This window comes from Poeciliopsis prolifica, unplaced genomic scaffold (genome assembly GCF_027474105.1).
Source record: "Poeciliopsis prolifica strain line A6 unplaced genomic scaffold, Auburn_PproV2 SCAFFOLD040, whole genome shotgun sequence".
Lineage (NCBI taxonomy): Eukaryota > Metazoa > Chordata > Actinopteri > Cyprinodontiformes > Poeciliidae > Poeciliopsis > Poeciliopsis prolifica.
Window position 1 is genome coordinate 4,360,953 of NW_026562415.1, and position 16,862 is coordinate 4,377,814.

The 16,862-nt window shown below is 38.4% G+C and overlaps 2 protein-coding genes across 2 annotated transcripts; both read left to right on the top strand.

Moving 5' to 3' along the window:
* Positions 1-1,262: 1,262 nt before the first annotated feature.
* LOC129375658 (tetraspanin-8-like) lies at positions 1,263-8,376 on the top strand. Its single transcript, XM_055054897.1, has 9 exons — positions 1,263-1,494; positions 1,882-1,947; positions 2,593-2,706; positions 2,799-2,873; positions 2,948-3,046; positions 3,731-3,817; positions 4,313-4,372; positions 5,280-5,363; positions 5,483-8,376. Exons 1-9 carry the CDS (start codon positions 1,414-1,416, stop codon positions 5,585-5,587), a joined length of 771 nt encoding a protein of 256 aa, XP_054910872.1. The 5' UTR covers positions 1,263-1,413; the 3' UTR covers positions 5,588-8,376.
* Positions 8,377-9,040: 664 nt separating this feature from the next.
* On the top strand, positions 9,041-13,452 carry pus7l (pseudouridine synthase 7 like). The gene is made up of 9 exons (XM_055054566.1): positions 9,041-9,227; positions 9,487-10,282; positions 10,437-10,596; positions 10,694-10,913; positions 11,169-11,267; positions 11,787-12,034; positions 12,117-12,243; positions 12,486-12,539; positions 12,635-13,452. The coding sequence occupies exons 1-9, from the start codon at positions 9,207-9,209 to the stop codon at positions 12,956-12,958; spliced, it is 2,049 nt and encodes a 682-aa protein (XP_054910541.1). The 5' UTR covers positions 9,041-9,206; the 3' UTR covers positions 12,959-13,452.
* Positions 13,453-16,862: the final 3,410 nt, after the last annotated feature.

Consider the following 16,862-nt stretch of genomic DNA (forward strand, 5'->3'; position numbering starts at 1 on the left):
CTTACTCAGCCCCCTCGTCCTTTAAGGGATGTTGCAGTAGTGCGCAGCACCACCTCTTAGCAACTTGTTTTACGGTGAACTTGTGAGGCAATGAGTCAACTGGAATGAAATAGTGTGTTTTTCTTTTCTGACCTAAGTCAAGTTGTTTAGGAAATGGCACTTCAGATGTGGGTAAATCTAAAAGTTAAGTTCCAACCATAGTTTCACATTTATTGGCTAAGTTAATCACTGAACCTTTTTGCTTATTTCAATTGACCTTATTGATAAAAAGAAACACAATCTAAAGCTTCATGTGTTACTGAAAAAGTTATTAACAGCAATAGTACAGATTGCTTGGATCTGCTGCAGTCTTCTCTTGTTAAAAGGGAGTGGTGCCTCTCCACTGTTGCCACATACTTGCTTCGGGTGGATTCAGTATTGGACAACTTGTACCAACTAGAATGAACTATTCAACCAGATTTGATTGTGATGTGATATAATTTTGATTGGACTGCTAAATAAATAAATTGAGCTAAGTTGTTGATTTATCAATTCCTGACTAGCAATTCCAAAACAAGTATGTTAACATAAACATTTCTAACCTGTAATTAGATTGGAATAAGGAATCATATTCAAAGAATGATGCAACTACTGTGATTGGGCTTATTTAAACTACTAGATCTCAAAATAAAATCTGGGATGTTCGATATAATTTGGAGTACAATCCTATCAATTTTAAGATTTCCCTGAGATTTCTTGGAGAAGAAAGAAAGCGCTGGACCACACTCGCGGAATACAAAGTGATAGTGGATTATGACTCATATACCAGTGGAAGCTTGGTTTCTTGGTCTGAATGGATAAACATTGATGGGGTTGAAGATTTTTAAAGTAAAAGACACAGCCAGAATTGGTGCGGGGATGAAAAGAGAGCCATAAAATTGATTAGAGTTCCAATATTACATTTAATTTATTATAAAGTACTGGATTTTTGTAAAACATCCAGAACAGATCATTTACGATTTGCCATATTTTTGATGATTTTTCTTTCAGGAGAATAAACCATTTTGAATTCAAAACATTTCAAAACATTAGATAAATTACATTTTATAGGATTAAATTATATCTAAAGCTTAAAAAGCAATTAAACGTAGATTCCAGTTACTTAACATGTCTATAATCCTAGTTACAGCCTCGCTAATGCGCTTTTATAATAACCGGGCTGTTAATAACTACCATAGCTCTTATTTCCTACACTTCAGGACGGCACCTGAAGGCAGCGCGGAGCCAGCATCCAGCACATCACAGTGACGTCCCTTTGCGGATGCAGACGACAGATGCCCTTACAGTCTCCACCGCAAGCTTCTTTCTGTTGTCTTCTTATGTCAAATAAAAACTAAGGGTTTTTTTTAAAGCCTGGAAGAGTCAGCAGCGAGAATGCAGAAGAGCTCCGTGGTCGTGGTGGCGGACAAAACGAGCCTGAAAAGGCCGTTTATTTTCGCTAACGCGGTACATATGGTAAGTACATTCCAACGGCTGTGAATGGAGTTTACCCGAACAGGCCTGTTCTTAAAATGTGTAAATTATTTACATAAATACTACTGTTATATAAATAAATTATATATTTGAAGGGGGTCACACGAGTTAACATGCAAGCAGGTCGATATTTTGAGTGGTTTGTGTTTTTTTATTTATTTTTTTACTGCTTTTCTTTCTTTTCTAAATAAGTCACTGCTCCTTTAAGAAGGAACAGCAGTGGGTTCAAGAAAACATAACCTTTAAAGGATTTACAATACAAGCTGTAATATGTAATTTCAGATGTCAGAAAGCTGAATTAAACCTGCTTCAAATGATCTAAAAGCAAACATAATTTGAGAAATAAATAAGTGTTTATGTTTTTTCTAGGCTTTGTGTTTCTTCATGTTGAGGATGACTGTTATTTGGCATAGGGACCTCATACAAACAGGCAAGGTAAGATGTACTTATAATGTTTTTTGCTGCAATTATATGTATGTATGTTGCTTTTAAGTAAAGCCATGTTTGCTGAGGGATGAAAAAAGCTAACGAGGCAGGTGAGGAATTATTAATGAAATCCAAATGCAAAATGGAAGCAATATTTCTATTTTGTCCCCCTGGAATAACCTGGTTGTTCAACTATTTGAGAGGAAGATGTTGAGTTGTCTTCAGAAGTTAGATACTGAAGCTTCATCATGCTATACAGGTACTGCGCCTGTTCAGATCAAATTAGTAGACATTTATATCATAAACTCCATCTCTAGGGGATGTTACCTGACAGACTAATCTGAAGTAGCGTGTAGAAGGGAAGTAGTAAATTTTCAACATGTTTAAATTTTCTACCAAGTGAAAATTTGAAAGTGTGACAAGAAGAAAGCAACGGTTAATCAAAAGCCATAAGTTCCATTTCCAAAGACAACTAAAGACCGTAAACCAAAGTTGAGGTTCACCATACTTATTTGTAAAAACAATTCATAACTATACATCATTTTCCTTGGGAAACAATGGCATTTAGTGTTGCAATGTGACAAAACGCAAATATATTTGTGCAGTACGAACATTTTGCAAGACACTGAAATGCACTTTTATTTTCCTCTTCAGATGGTTCCCAGTATTTCTGTAGCAATGATGTATGTGATTGAGGTCGGCTGCCTGCTGCTGTCTGTGCTCGGTGTGTTTGGGGCCTGCAAAGGGAAGAGATGGTGTTTGATTCTGGTAAAATAAAAAAATAAAAAATTGTGTGTTTTTGAGTTTCTGTTTGTGAAGGAATAATTATTGCATTTAACTGCCTGTGTGTCTGTGTGCAGTACGCAGCCGGGATGGCGGCGGCCAGTCAAACAATAATTATCAGAACGGCACTGAGTTACCAAGATGTTTATGAGGTACGATGTTTAAATCCCTTGTGATTTGTTGCATATTTTGCAAACATTTTCTTCAGAGCTCTGTCTGTCTTCAGAAACGTGTTGTCCGCGAGGAGTCCAAGCTGCTGGCCATGATGCCGCTCACTGCGCCGAACAAAGCCAACAGGACGTTGCTACATAATATCCAAGAGGAAGTAAGCCAGAGTTTAATCATCATTTTATATATTTTTTTAATTTTGTGAAATTTGAGTCTAATAAGAACACTAGCTCCACATGAATTGAGGCCTCTACTAAGAAAATGGTTCAAAGATTTATAAAGAATTAATCTTTTATTAGACAGACCGACTTTTTTCAAATTCTCCCTCTTATCATGAGTCTAACTTATTAGTAGTTTTCAAGAAAACGCTTAATAAAATTATCAACCCACTTAAGCAGTTAATATAAAGTAAATCAATCTAATGGATTCTTGTAAATTCTGCTTACTTTTCCAGGTCTTTAAAATAAATAGAAATATTTTAGTAATTAATGTCTTCTGGTATTGTTTTTTTTAAATTAAGTTATTTTAAATGGAGATCTTTCTTTTGAAAGGCAAAGCTCACTAGAAGAGAGCAGTTGAACTTTAAATAATTTTGCTATCGCCACCCAATGGAGACAATAACTCACTGCATATCTGGTAAAAAGCCACTCACTTTCTCATTTAACTTTAATATAACCTCACATGCTGATGTCAGAAGCCTTGGTGTTGTTTCATTTAGAGCTCCCAGAAAGTGAGTTACTGGTCTGCTAAAACTTTGCTTTCTTGTAAACGTTTTACACGAGTTGTTAATTAAGTAGCTCAGTTTTATGTTCAAACTTAATCCGGTTTGTGTCTGTTCCAGTTGGAATGCTGCGGTCTCATTGACGGGTACAAGGACTGGGGTGCGTCCATCCCCGCCTCCTGTAACTGTCACTATCCAGGAAAATGTGTGAGTACTCCCCACCTTTTAAATTATTAGCAGCATAATCACAATTATTTTATGTATTTTGGTCCTCACGTTGTACTTTGAACAAAATGAAAATGGTTACAAAAACAAAAGCACATAGTTTTTGGTCTTTTGGTGTAATATTAAAAATTAAGGCTAAGAGAATTAGGCTTCAAAATTATAACAATATTACAACTTCTGTTAAGGTGAGTTTTCTACACAACAAAAAGGACATTTTCAGCTTTCTTTCATTGTACTGCTCTAAAAACAAAAATACTTTGACTACACCTGCAAATATAGACTTCTGCATGAACTCTATACAGTGTTAAAAAAAAAATACAAGAAAGTGGCACCATGTTGCAGCTTAAGACGTAAGCAGACTCTACCTGCTGAGTTGTTGATTCACAATCAAAATTATAAGAAAAACAATTAAGGTAGGATTTGAAATTTAGCATTTTTCATTTTATAATCGAGCTTAATCCTTGGTCTTTCAACCAGATTCGACTACGGGGCAGCGCCACCATCGGAGCGCCGAAGAACCAGTATGTTTATCGAGAGGTAAAACGCATCACAGACACAGTCTGATAGATAACTTCATCAATTCTGAAAGGGTTTGGTGCTATCCCAGAAGTTACTGAAGTGTCAGACAAATCTTATGTCTTAATAAATGGGGCTGCAAGTGCAAGAGTGATGAGTAATATGACACAGGGAACAATAAACAACAACAACAAAAAATCAAGCCTAACAAATCCAGTGAATTTGTGAAGAATAAGTACTAGAGATGATGATTATAAAGGCATAAGTGTAAAACCCATGGAACAGGAAGTGGCTCTAACCGATTCCACAATAGGGATATCTTACCAAAAGAAAACAAGAAGTTAACCAAATGCTGTTTCTACGTAACAACAGAAACAGAAAATCTCCAACACAGCCAGAGACGGAAGCCATTTATACCAATGATGCCCGAAAGGATGCATATGACAGCACTACAAACAATCTTAATATGTCAGTAGAAGGAAGGATGTATCAATGCTCCACACCAAAATAATGCAAAAAGAACTGACAATAATTATCTCAAAGCGATTGCTTTTAGACCTCCTGACTTTTTAAAAATTAGATAAATGATCATTTTACATCAGCACAGATGCTGCTACTCATTCCAGGATGCGTTGGCCTCATCCAGTTCCATGCTGTCTTCTTCTTCGTGCGTTTCTTCTGACATTTAAGTTGATTAAAAAGAAGAACAAACTGGCCGTTTCCCGCTGACCTCTGCTGTCGCTCTGGAGACACATTTTTGAGTGCGGTGTGACAAACACTGTCAGGTGCAGCTAATAAAGCCAGCGAGCAAACTTCAGTAGGTGTAATTGGACACAGTGGAAAACAGCATTAACAACACCCAGATCAATATCCTGTTTACGCCTGCTGCTTCGAGCCTTTAATGTTGCCGTGCTGTTTCGTCCCACAGCCTTGCCTACCGATTTATCTCTCTGAACTGAAGTTGGCCTTCTCCTTGGTGATGGCTATACAGTTTGGGAGCGGAGTGTTCTGGGTAAGGCTTTCACTTTATCACATTTACGCCAAACGTCCACTACCTTGCCTAGCGTTTGGCAAGTAGCTGCTTAAATCTCGCACATTTTTGTTGTTGTTGCGTTCTGCTTCTGTTCTCAGATCATCTTACTCGCCATGAGCATCAAACTGATGGGACAAATCAAGAGGAAACAGGAGTTTATAGCTCTCCTCCAGTCCAACAGATACGTTCCCGGTGCTTTCTAGCGCAGCAGCACGGTTGAAAACACACACTTATTAACTCCGAGAAGCATACATGGTTTGAATTGGCACATGGAGCTGCATACCATAACCAGGCTATAATGTGCTGTAGCAATATATGTTATGATTTTATACATGTTACTGCATGTAACTGATGTTTGAAAGTGATCTACATGGTTAGATTAACATTATTATATTACTGTTTGAAGCCTTACTGCTGTAAAACAAAGCAATTTTACTTGTATTCACATGATATTCACACTTTTACATGCTTCCATCATATAGAAGATTGTGCTTTCAAAGGATATTTTGTCCAGTAAGTTGTTTTTCTGGTGCTTTTTTTCCCCCATAGGACATGTAAAGATGTCCCTTAATATTCTTTTTAAGTTCAATATGCACATAACTACCTTTTTTTTACATCATGTGTTCAAAAATGGTTTAAAATTTAGATATTCTATTGACTATTTTCTAATCTTCTGTATTCCAACCTTCAGAACCACAGTAGGCACTGCTTGTTATAAAACCTGGGATCCAAAACTTTAAAATTATGACTGTGGCTTTCTGCGGTCTCCTGACTTAAAATTATGTTTGGTGAAGAAAAAATGTATTTTAAATGTACTTAGCTGCTTGAAAACCCTTTGGAAATCCTGTAATTTATCGATTCTTAAAATCTATTGGTCAAAAACATGATCATAAATGCTCTGAAAGGAAAACCTTTCTTCAAAGCCGTTATGCGTTAGGTAGGTATGCCAAACAGGAAGTGAGGTTAAGGTGTTAATCAAGCACAAATATGCCCCGTATTATTTGCTTCATGTGACTCTGAAGAAAGCCACAACTTGGTTTAAGTGCAATTTCTTAAAAACATGTTTTTAGTCAATATGTAGATCCTAAGCATTCTGAAAAAATGTGGAAAAGTTTGGCAGAATTTTCCTGGTTAAAGTATTGAATTAGAAACCAGAACGGAAATGCCATCCATCTATCTGCTCATCCATTATCTAATTACAAATCTGTTTGCGTTGTTGCCTTCTTCTTCTCTTCCTTATGATCCAATTTTTTGCAGGTTAGGTTTTTAGGATATGCCTGACCCCTGTTAAAAATATTTTTTATTATTCAGTGAACTGAGCTAAAAAGGAAGGACATTTGGCCTGGAAAAGTATAGAGTTTTTCTGTTAAAAATGCATAGGAACCATATACCTCCTATATAATATACTATCTCAATCCACTTGATTAAAAGGCTATTGCAACATTGAAAATGCTGCAGTATTTTTTTTTTTCTCCACAGAAAGGTTCTTAGTGAGCTTAAGAACTTTTGCGTCTGCTGACATTTGCATACCTCCATCCCCTTTGTCATTTTCGTACAAGACTGTAGAGGGCACTGCAGAAACATTAGAACAAAAAAAATATGCTTTACTGAAAATGGCGGATTTCCCTTTCTAAAATTTAAATTGCAGCAAAATTCTAGTTTAATTATTCATCTACATTGTCAGAATTTGTCAACAGAAATCTTATCTGTCAATTAGTTGTTTAGGCTTTCAAAAAACAAAACGCCTACTGAAATGCGTTTAATCAATATTAATGGAGCAGCATTAAAATCAAATATATATATTCATTCAGTGCAAACCTGAAAATATTAGGAACTTCGGTCATCTTCAGTCTATAAAGAACTACCTCTATCAAAGAACCAGGAAAAGATTTGCTTATGGGTTGGGGGAAAGAAAATCCCTAATGTGAATCAGCAAGCCTGATTTTAGATTAAAAAATAAATAAATAAATAATCAGTATTGAGCAGAAAAAGCAAGATTGGTGCATCTTAAGCAGTTTTCAACAACCTTACTGTATACCAAAAATTGTGTTCTTGTATTATATGCAATTTTTTTTTGTTAAATTTTGTTTTATAGAAGTTAGATGAACATTACATAAAACTTCCACATGCACACACAATGCACTTTGTCTTTTCTTTCTCCATTTGTTTCACTGTTTGTGGATTAAAAATAGACTAACTTGACATGCCATCTGCATTACAAAGAGTTATATTAAAGATGATTTTTTTTGTCCCTTAAGCAAACATGCAACTGAACAATAATTGTTGGAAATTATTTATAATTATAATATTTATAAGCGTCTTTCAGCACCTTTTTTTTAAACAGTGTTTACAAATGCTTCTATTGAATACAATCAAGTACTTCTTGCATATATAATCAGGTTAGACCAATAGAATGAGGCACATTTCTCATTGAATGTCTTGACCTCTTGTTATGCACATTGTATGTAACTGAAATGTTGTAGTTGCAGTTTTTTTTTTTGTTGTTGTTGAAAAAGCACATTTAATGGGTGAATGATGTTTGATCAGATTGACATGATTGAAGAGATGTCTTGGTTTTTGTTGCACATAGATTAGAAATGCAGTCTTGTGATTTGAAAAAAAACAAAAAAACTTGCTGAACTGCACAGAGGTCTGGAGAGATACTTGTCGGGGAAATGAGTCATCAGCTTTCTAGCAGAAATTCCACTGAAAACTTTTGAACCACTCACCACTACAGATATTGATTTTTCTGCATGAGCTACTTGCAGTAAGAGACTCCTTGGTTAAACATTTTGAAATGAAATTCATCTACCTGTACACTTAAACCATAAATGCCTGATATGAAGTACTTTGTTTAAAGTTATGCCAATTTTATTTATGCAGTCACTGTTTTTTGTGTAATTATTATTATTATTATTACTTACAACATGAACCTTAAATAATGTTCTGTAAATACTAGGAATTAAAATGTGATTTTTGATTTTCGCTTAAAGTTTGTTGTGGTGTGATTTATTACGACTTTAAAAAATGTGTTCAGAATGGGGTTGGCTTGGTCGCATTACATGTAGTTACCAACTGTTTAAAGGTTGGCATTTTATATATATATATATATATATATATATATATATATATATATATATATATATATATATGTATTCACAAAATAAATTGTGTGATTTTTTTTAATTCAATGTTATAAAAGCTAGAAAAAGGAGGTGAAACATGTGAAGTCACATCATTCCCAACCAGCGTTATGAAAGATGGTAAATCAAAGTTCCTAGCATTGTACATGTAATATTTAAGTTCCAGAGGAACAATTTGTATAATATGTATAGCTCAGTTAAGATTCTCTGTTTAAATAGTAATTAAAACACATTCAAATTAAACGCAGTAGTCACTGTAAAAACGGAGAATACTGGAAAATCTCTTTGTCGGTTTAAAATAAAGTATTATGGAATCAGTCAAAAATGCAAAACGACAATAAAAGTGTCTTGTAATTGGTGAAAGAAAAATAATCCGTTGCCTTTTAAGTTTAAGTCAATACTTCACAGATTTAGCATAAAGTCATACAAATCTATATTTTTACTCTTTACTTTTTCGCAAACACTATCCCTTTAAGAAACGTCACATGACTGTCACGTGGTACGGAAGTCGACCTGGATTGTGTCACGGCGTGGCCGTGTTTACAAACTGCTGGTTTACTCGGCGCTTGCGGCGCAGTACCGTAAACAAATGGCAGAATGATTTCAATAAAGTCATGATACATTTACGGTTTAATTTGAAGAAGGTCAGATAAGCTGCACAGACCTTTGCTTTTAGGGAATGACGGAGTCACCAGTAAAGGTAGGTCTGATTTCTTTGTTAAGATAATTCTAGATGTTAAGCGCACCGCAGTTTATGATGCTTGTCAATCCAATGTTGTCCAATTGGCCTATCGAGTTATTAGAAATAGCAAAAAGATATTTTTGATCTTGAATATTTTTGTGTTTTTGAAAAAAAAAAGTTATTTTCATATGAATTTTTGAGTATATTCCTGAGTGTGTTATAATCCTGATAGTTGATTCATGATCAGTCACTATATATGTGTGTTGTTTTGTTTAAGGTGACAATGAAGGGCGATGAGGCTGTAAATGTTCCTGCATACTTCATCTCGAAACACGAAGGCTTCGTTGGAAGCATCAAAACCTTCATCGAGGACTTTGTTGTCACCGAGATCGACATTAATGGACAGAAGGTGAAAACAGGACAAGCCGTGCAGACAGCCGGCTGCACCTCCTCGGAGGACAACCAGTCAAACACAGAGCTAAAGGAGAACCTGTACTGTTCTGGCTCGCAGGATGCTGATGCGTCATCAGACTGGGGGGCGGGTTCAGACACCCCACTCCCTGCTTTGGGAAGCTTTGATTTAGATGTTATTTTAGGCCCGTCCGTGAGTGAGGATCTGGAGCAGTTTGTGATGACCCTAAGAGAAAAACGGCCATCCGGCCCTGAGCTCTCTCTGGGCTCCTTCTCCGACAAACACCAGAGAGCCAACGTCCATCGAGCTGTCCGGCACCGCTTCCCCTTCCTCTTGACCGTCACCATCCAGCCCGAGATCCGGGTGAGGGAAGACCCCGACTACAGGGAGCTGGCCCGGCTGGTCAAAGAGGAGGAGGCAGAGGACTTCTTCAGGTTCATCGATGCGAAGGTGCGAGGGTCGTCCTACACTTTCGGGCCGGACGACAGCAAGGAGCACAGGACTGCAGTGCACCACTTTCTGAACAGAAGGTTCGGCAAACTGGTGGAGACAAAGAGCTTCTGCAGCCAAGGGAGGACGTCGATCTCAGTGAGACTGAGAGAGCACGGCAAGCCGAAGAAGAGGACAGCGGAAGAACGCAAGGAAGAAGACATCTATACTGGTAAGGTCCGGTCTACACATTATCATAAGCGTTGAGGTCGGGATTATTCTAAGTTCTTAAGAGGCTGCATGTAGTATTTTGAGTCTATGAAGCACAGAGCATTGCTCCGGCATATTGCCAGTTGGTTGAAATATTCCACTAATATGCCACACAGCTTTCACCCTGTGTAAGGAGAACCTGGAGACACTGGAAGCCATCAGCTACATGGCAGCTACTCTCGGGGTCCTGCCGTCAGACTTCACCTACGCCGGCATCAAAGACAAAAGAGCCGTCACCTACCAGTCCATGGTGGTCAAGAAGGTCTCACCACAACGGTACTGCAGTGTCGCCTCCACAAATCAAGAGGCTCCTGGAAAATCTGTGTCGCCTGCTTAATATGTAATTTTTTTTTTGTTTTTTTTTTCCCTCTAGGTTGAAAGAGAAAGCAGCAGAATTTGAGAAGAGAGGGATGCGTCTCTCTCAGATCCGCTCGGTCAACGAGCCCCTCAAGCTGGGACGGCTGCGCGGGAATCACTTTGACCTGGTGGTCCGCAACCTCAGACCACACGGAGCCTCCAACGAACACCTCTCCGGTGCCGACGCGGACGCTGGCCTGGCGGCTCTCGTAAAGGAAGCCTTGGAGAACGTAAAGGTCTCGTAGCTTAAATCTGGCCATCGTTTACACAAGTGTGTTGCACAAAGAATATGTTGGGCGGTTTTATGAGCACAAGCAAACACTGTTGTAAACTAAAAAGTGTGATCAACAAAACCTCATGAAATAAAATGATTTTGAAGTTATGTCAGAGGAATATTTGCGATGCCAAAAACATCGCTGCTGTACGCATAACTGCTGTCATAAGTGGCTACACTTGCTACTGCCGTATTCATCTGTATTGTGTCTCTGCAGAGAAGAGGTTTTGTCAACTACTATGGGCCACAGAGGTTTGGAAGCGGACAAAGCGTTTTGTCAGATCGAGTTGGATTGGCTCTGCTGAAAGAGGATATGGTAAGACACTGGAGTGAAAATGATCCTTAACTTTACATCGGTCCATTAAAACAAACTGTATGTCAGAGTTTATATTTAGTGCTGGTATTGTATTGATTTGAATTTTTTTTTCTTTCATTTTCATTAGTTTTTATGTCATTATCATCTCTTTATCAGTTGTTTTTTTTTTGAGATTTTATTTTGTACTTAATTACATTTCATTACGTTACATCAGTACAGGAAACAAAATACGACTTCATTATTACTGTACATATGTATTTCATGCTTTTTTTTGTCTTTACATTTTACTGCTTGTCATGATTTCAGAATGTATGTGCAAGCGTTGTAATCTGCAAGCAGAGTACAGAACAAAAAGTGGCCACATCCATGTGAAGAAGAGCAGAGACGAATTAGCGAATAGTCAGATTTTAAACCCTGAGGACAAAGGTCCTCCGCAGTTCCACATCAATGTAATATGTAGCAGAACAAATTTAAAAACTCCCTAATTACTTTTTTTTTGCATTTTTTTTTTAATTTCAGGTCAGTGCTGTACGTCTGTTCTTCTCTCCAGAGGACAGTGATGATCCTCCCAGCCTCGCGAAGAGACACTTCCTTCAAACGGATAATCCCAAGGAATCTCTAGCACTCATGCCGCTGTCCAAGCCCAGGGAGAGGCTGATGCTGCGCGCCCTGAATCGCTACGGTACCGGCCCAGACGGTTGTGTCCAGGCGTGGCTCAGCCTGCCGCACAGCATAAGGGTTTTCTATCCTCACGCCTACTGTAGCAGGTCAGCTTCAGGCAAAACTGCAACTCCGAAATACGGGACTCCTTTGTGTCGTGTTTAACAGCTCCGCGTTTGTGGTTATCAGGGTGTGGAACGACGCGGCGGCACACAGGCTCTCCGCCATGGGTCTCGGCGTCAGACAAGGAGACCTGGTGTGGACGCAAACGGGACAAAACAGAACCGAGGACACCGGAGAGGTCGTTTCTCCCCAAGTAAGATCGGAAATTGAGCAGAAACAACTTAAAAGGACGTTTTCAAAGACTTCTCATTAATTCCCAACAGTAAAAGACTTTCTTCAACCTTAGCTGCTTAAGTGTTTCTTATCCGACTCTTTTCATGTCAGACGTTATAAGTTGTTTGTCAAAAAAAAAAACACAAAATCCGAGGTTTTTCAACTCTTTTACACATTCATCTTAAATACGTCACTTGCTGTTATGACCTTTTGCCTCTTCAGATCCATGTGGTGACACGTGAAGAGGAGCAAGCAGGAGTTTACACATTAGAACAAGTATGCCGTTTCCTGAGCTGTGCTTTTACTGCTGCACACATGCAATAATCATGCCTTTTTTTTATTACATCATCAATATTTTGTCATCCTCTCAGGTGTTATTGCCAATGCCAGGGAACTCTGTAAAATATCCAGAAAATGCAATGAAAGCTTGGTACCAGGAGAGACTGGCCGGGGATGGGCTGGCTGAGAGCCGCTTCAGAGTCAGCAGCCTCAAACTGAACCTTCCAGGCTGCTACCGCCCCCTGCTGGCCATCCCACACAACCTCAGCTACCAGCTGCACAGAGCAGCCTGTAGCCACGGCGCAAAGAAGCAGGCATCGGACCCAGGGTCGCTCACACTCGGCTTGAACTTTGACCTAGACTCCTCCTGTTACGCCACCGTCTGCCTCCGAGAGATCATGAAGTGTGAGAATTGATAGCAGAAACACAAAAACTGTTGTATTTTATTTCTACTGTTATAGTCTGTGATGTTGTGTTGACGAACATGAGCATGAGTTACAACAAAACATAAGTTTGATAGTTTACTCTGAAGAGACGAGGCCGACAAACATAAACTCGTTTATATGTAAAAATGTTCAAATTTGTCCTTTGTGTTATTAAAAAAATTAAATTTGTTCATATCTTTTTTTTTTACTCTGTATACATTTATTTGTGAAATTACAAGTGTTTTCTAACGTTGACATGAAGAAACTTGTACAATAGTGTTTTAATGCCCACAGTAAAATATGAATTTGTTATGAAAAGTATAATCTGCATAACTGTACTGTTAACGCTATAGTAAATACTGCACAGCCAATGGTGAAAAGAGATTTTTCATTTATCACCAACGCAGTTCTGGAAAAAAACGTTTCTTTTCCTCTGTTTTGAGTACAATTGTCAAACCCAGGTAATAAATTCTTTCAAGTCTTTTGTCAATGTCTAAATGGGGATTTTTCTCTTGCCGTATTCAAAAGCCACGCATTTTGTCTTAATAAACTTTTACTCTTTTTTTTTTTTTTTTTTTTTTTTTGTCTGAGACAGAAACAAGAATATCAAAGATATTTAACTTTTGGATGTACTAAACCCGCTTCCGAGCGGAAACCTCAAAAGTTTAATGAAAACAGCAATTAGAAAAACAATTTCAAAATCACAATTATATATGCTATATATAGTTATTGTTCAAGAGAACTGAAAATGCTTGTGAACTCCTTGAAGTTTGAAATTCAGGATTCAGAATTTTGTCTCAGGCTAATGTATTGTCCACAAATGCCCACTAGATGGCGACAGAATACGTATTTTCAGCCTCTGTGGCCAGTCTGTTTTCTCCACCCAACACCCTCACGACATCAAGCAGCATTTGTCTCACATTTATCGCAATTAGTAGACAGCAACTAAGGCGTCACATGGTTTAATTCCCCCACAGAAACGCTCTCTTGACTGGGGGATGAACTATCTCTCATACGTCAGTCTGGAAATACCTTTGAAAGCTTTGAAGGCTGCTAATGACATCCAATCTGGTCTGGAGGCTCACCTTCCAGCAAGATAATAATGCATGATGACCACTCAGGGCTACAATCGAATGGCTTACCCCACGTTCAAAGACATAACTGTTCACAGACCGAGCCAAAATCCAACTAACAGTCTCGTAAAAATTGTTGTTCACAGACACAATCCAGCCACTTTGCCTCAGCTTGAGCCGTTTTGCAAACAAGACTTGGCAAAAATGTCGAGAACTAAGATATTTTTAGCTGTAATCACAGTAAAATGCTCTACAACACAGTACTGCCACGGTTTTCTGATTCTGTGTTTGAAGTAAAATGAAAATGCACAGTTTTCCCTTCCACTCCAGCTATGTGCTGATTTGCGTCGTGCCACAAATAACCCCAATAATGTACATCTAAATGAGAAGATGTGATGGGGGCAAAATATGAAAACAAATTCAAGAAGTACACAGAGATTCTCAAGGCACGATAAGTTGCTAAGAGGCTCATTTCTGTTTTCTTACATAAAACGCCAGCGCCAACTCAAACCACAGTACAATTAGTCTGATTTCAGTTTACGGGCATAAATAGATGGACGACTTATTTGTCCGCCTGAATACTTTCACACAGACAGAAGCAGCGAGTGAATCTGTTTTGCAGCCTCAAGCGTAGGTTCTTGGTCCAGCCGGCTGTGGAAAAACGTTGACCCAATTCAGCAGCCAAGATGACAAAATTATTATGCATCTTGCTCGTCAGAGAGCAGAGCGAAAGCAGGAAAAGGAGAAGGAGGTCAGGGAGCAGTGAGAAAAGTTGAGCATCAGTGAATTGTAATCGGATTTTTTCTTGCACATATAGTCAAGAAAAAAAGACATCTAAGTTTTTTTGGTTTTTTTACCTGATCTGGACAGATTCAAACTTACAGTGTTTGCAACAAATTATTTATGGTGTCTTTCAAATGCAGAGCTACTCAAATATTGCATGGGGCTATGAGCTGATTTTAATTCTGTGGTTCACTTAAACTAAGTCAATTATGCATTAATTCCTCCTTAATCAATCGCTTAAAAAAACAAAACAAAAAAAGCAATAAAACTTGATGTTTTGTAGTTATTCAAGACAAATCTTTTTTTTTCATTCCTCATACTTAATGATTACCTAATTATTTTGGACTTAAAGTTATATACTCTACACACAGTTTATGAGTGGTCTCACTTTGACAAAAATCAGAAAATGGCCAACTGCCATGCTCCGTCAGCAACGCCAAGCATTTAACATGCTGAGGTGAGTGAATGTGCATCAAAGCAGAAAGCTCCTCTCACAATTCGAAGCAGTCTACAAGGAGTAAACATCCAGTCCTGTGCAAACTGCTTCTGGTCTTCATGCAACCAAGGTGTCGAATGTTTCCAGTTAATATTGCTCAAATACATAGTAAAGATCAGATAGGACGCACTTTGTCTCTACCTAGCAGTCAGAGCTTTGCCCAGTTATGTCTAATTTATGACATTTATATCTGTTGCATGTGCTGAAGTCAAATTAACAAATTCCACTTTATTTAGCAACTGCTAGCAACATTTTTTAAGTCACTGCTACGACATGCGTGCAAATTCTCTCTGTCTCTCCGAGCATTCAGTGTGTCGAGGTGAGTGCGGTTAAAGCGTGTAAGGTACAGTAATCATCTTTTTTCCAAAACTATATATTTTCCTATGACATGAGTTGTGACTTTTTCACTTTGGGACAACGCGAAATCACCGGACGTCTGTGCTCGCCCAGAGGCTACTTGATTATCCCGTTAGCCTACTCCGGTTCGCGTCCCACATTTGGAAAAGGCTGTGTGGAAAATACACTGACCTAATAACTGCACCAGTGCTATTGACAAGTGGAAAGAAAAAAAAAAGCGAATGAAAAAACTAACAAAAAAAGATCGATTAATGGCTTCATTAATGGTCCAGTGTTTTGGCAACATCCCTGGATATGTGCCTCCAGAAAAAATAGACCATGTGCAACTGAAGCGCACAAATACATAAATATCAATTACGTTTCACATAGTTAATCTTGTATCTGCAGGTTTATTCAAACACCAGCCACTCCACATTGGGAATTCATCCAAGGTGGAATATGAAAATTGTAACCATTAGCCACATTCCTCAGTCCTGGTCTAGGTCCCAGACTGAAACTAACAAGTGTTCTTTTTCCAATAAAGTATTGTAAAAAAATAAAATAAAATAACAATAATAAAAAAAGAAAAATAAGTCATAAAGCATCTGGCTGTTACAACTTACCAAGTGAAATTGGAGGGAGGGGGTTGTATGTGGCCTGTCACTTTATACAGTCAGTGGAAAATGTCAATTTCCTGCCCTGTTTGTGACCCACAAAATTACCCGACGACAGCACCCGCCTTCGGACAACACCAACGGGATTGTGGTTAACTGCTTCTCCACGGGCTATTAGAGACATATTTGCTTTAGCTGGGAATTTTTCTCACACTATTAAATCTTAAAGTACAAAAAAAAAAAAAAAAACCTGTTAAACCTCTGCTCGGTTAAAGTGAGCAGTCTGTGCCAGACTAAAACAATCTGTTGACTGGCTGCAAAAGAGCTGAAGGGCTCGTTATTTTTAATGCCGTCTCGATGCTTTTTGGGGATGGGGGATTGGAGGGGGGGAGAGGGAGTCACATGTTCAGTTGTTTCTCCAAATGCAAGGAGGAGACTGGTGAGTCGACACAGTCTGGAGAGGAAAAGAACAAATGCATCTCTGGACGTCTGGTCAATAATCCACACCTGAGTTGAAGGTTCAGGGCCTTGAGGCTCCGACTTAGACCTTAACAGATTTAAGCTGCAGTAAAGCAACTATTTGAGCCATCCAG

Excerpts from the sequence above, each read along its gene's own strand:
- LOC129375658 (XM_055054897.1), top strand. The coding sequence starts at position 1,414 with ATGCAGAAGAGCTCCGTGGTCGTGGTGGCGGACAAAACGAGCCTGAAA. Across the intron at positions 1,495-1,881 it reads TCGCTAACGCGGTACATATG|GCTTTGTGTTTCTTCATGTT; the intron begins GTAAGTACATTC and ends TGTTTTTTCTAG. Across the intron at positions 5,364-5,482 it reads TTGGGAGCGGAGTGTTCTGG|ATCATCTTACTCGCCATGAG; the intron begins GTAAGGCTTTCA and ends TTCTGTTCTCAG.
- pus7l (XM_055054566.1), top strand. The coding sequence starts at position 9,207 with ATGACGGAGTCACCAGTAAAG. Across the intron at positions 9,228-9,486 it reads TGACGGAGTCACCAGTAAAG|GTGACAATGAAGGGCGATGA; the intron begins GTAGGTCTGATT and ends GTTTTGTTTAAG. Across the intron at positions 12,244-12,485 it reads GAGAGGTCGTTTCTCCCCAA|ATCCATGTGGTGACACGTGA; the intron begins GTAAGATCGGAA and ends TTGCCTCTTCAG.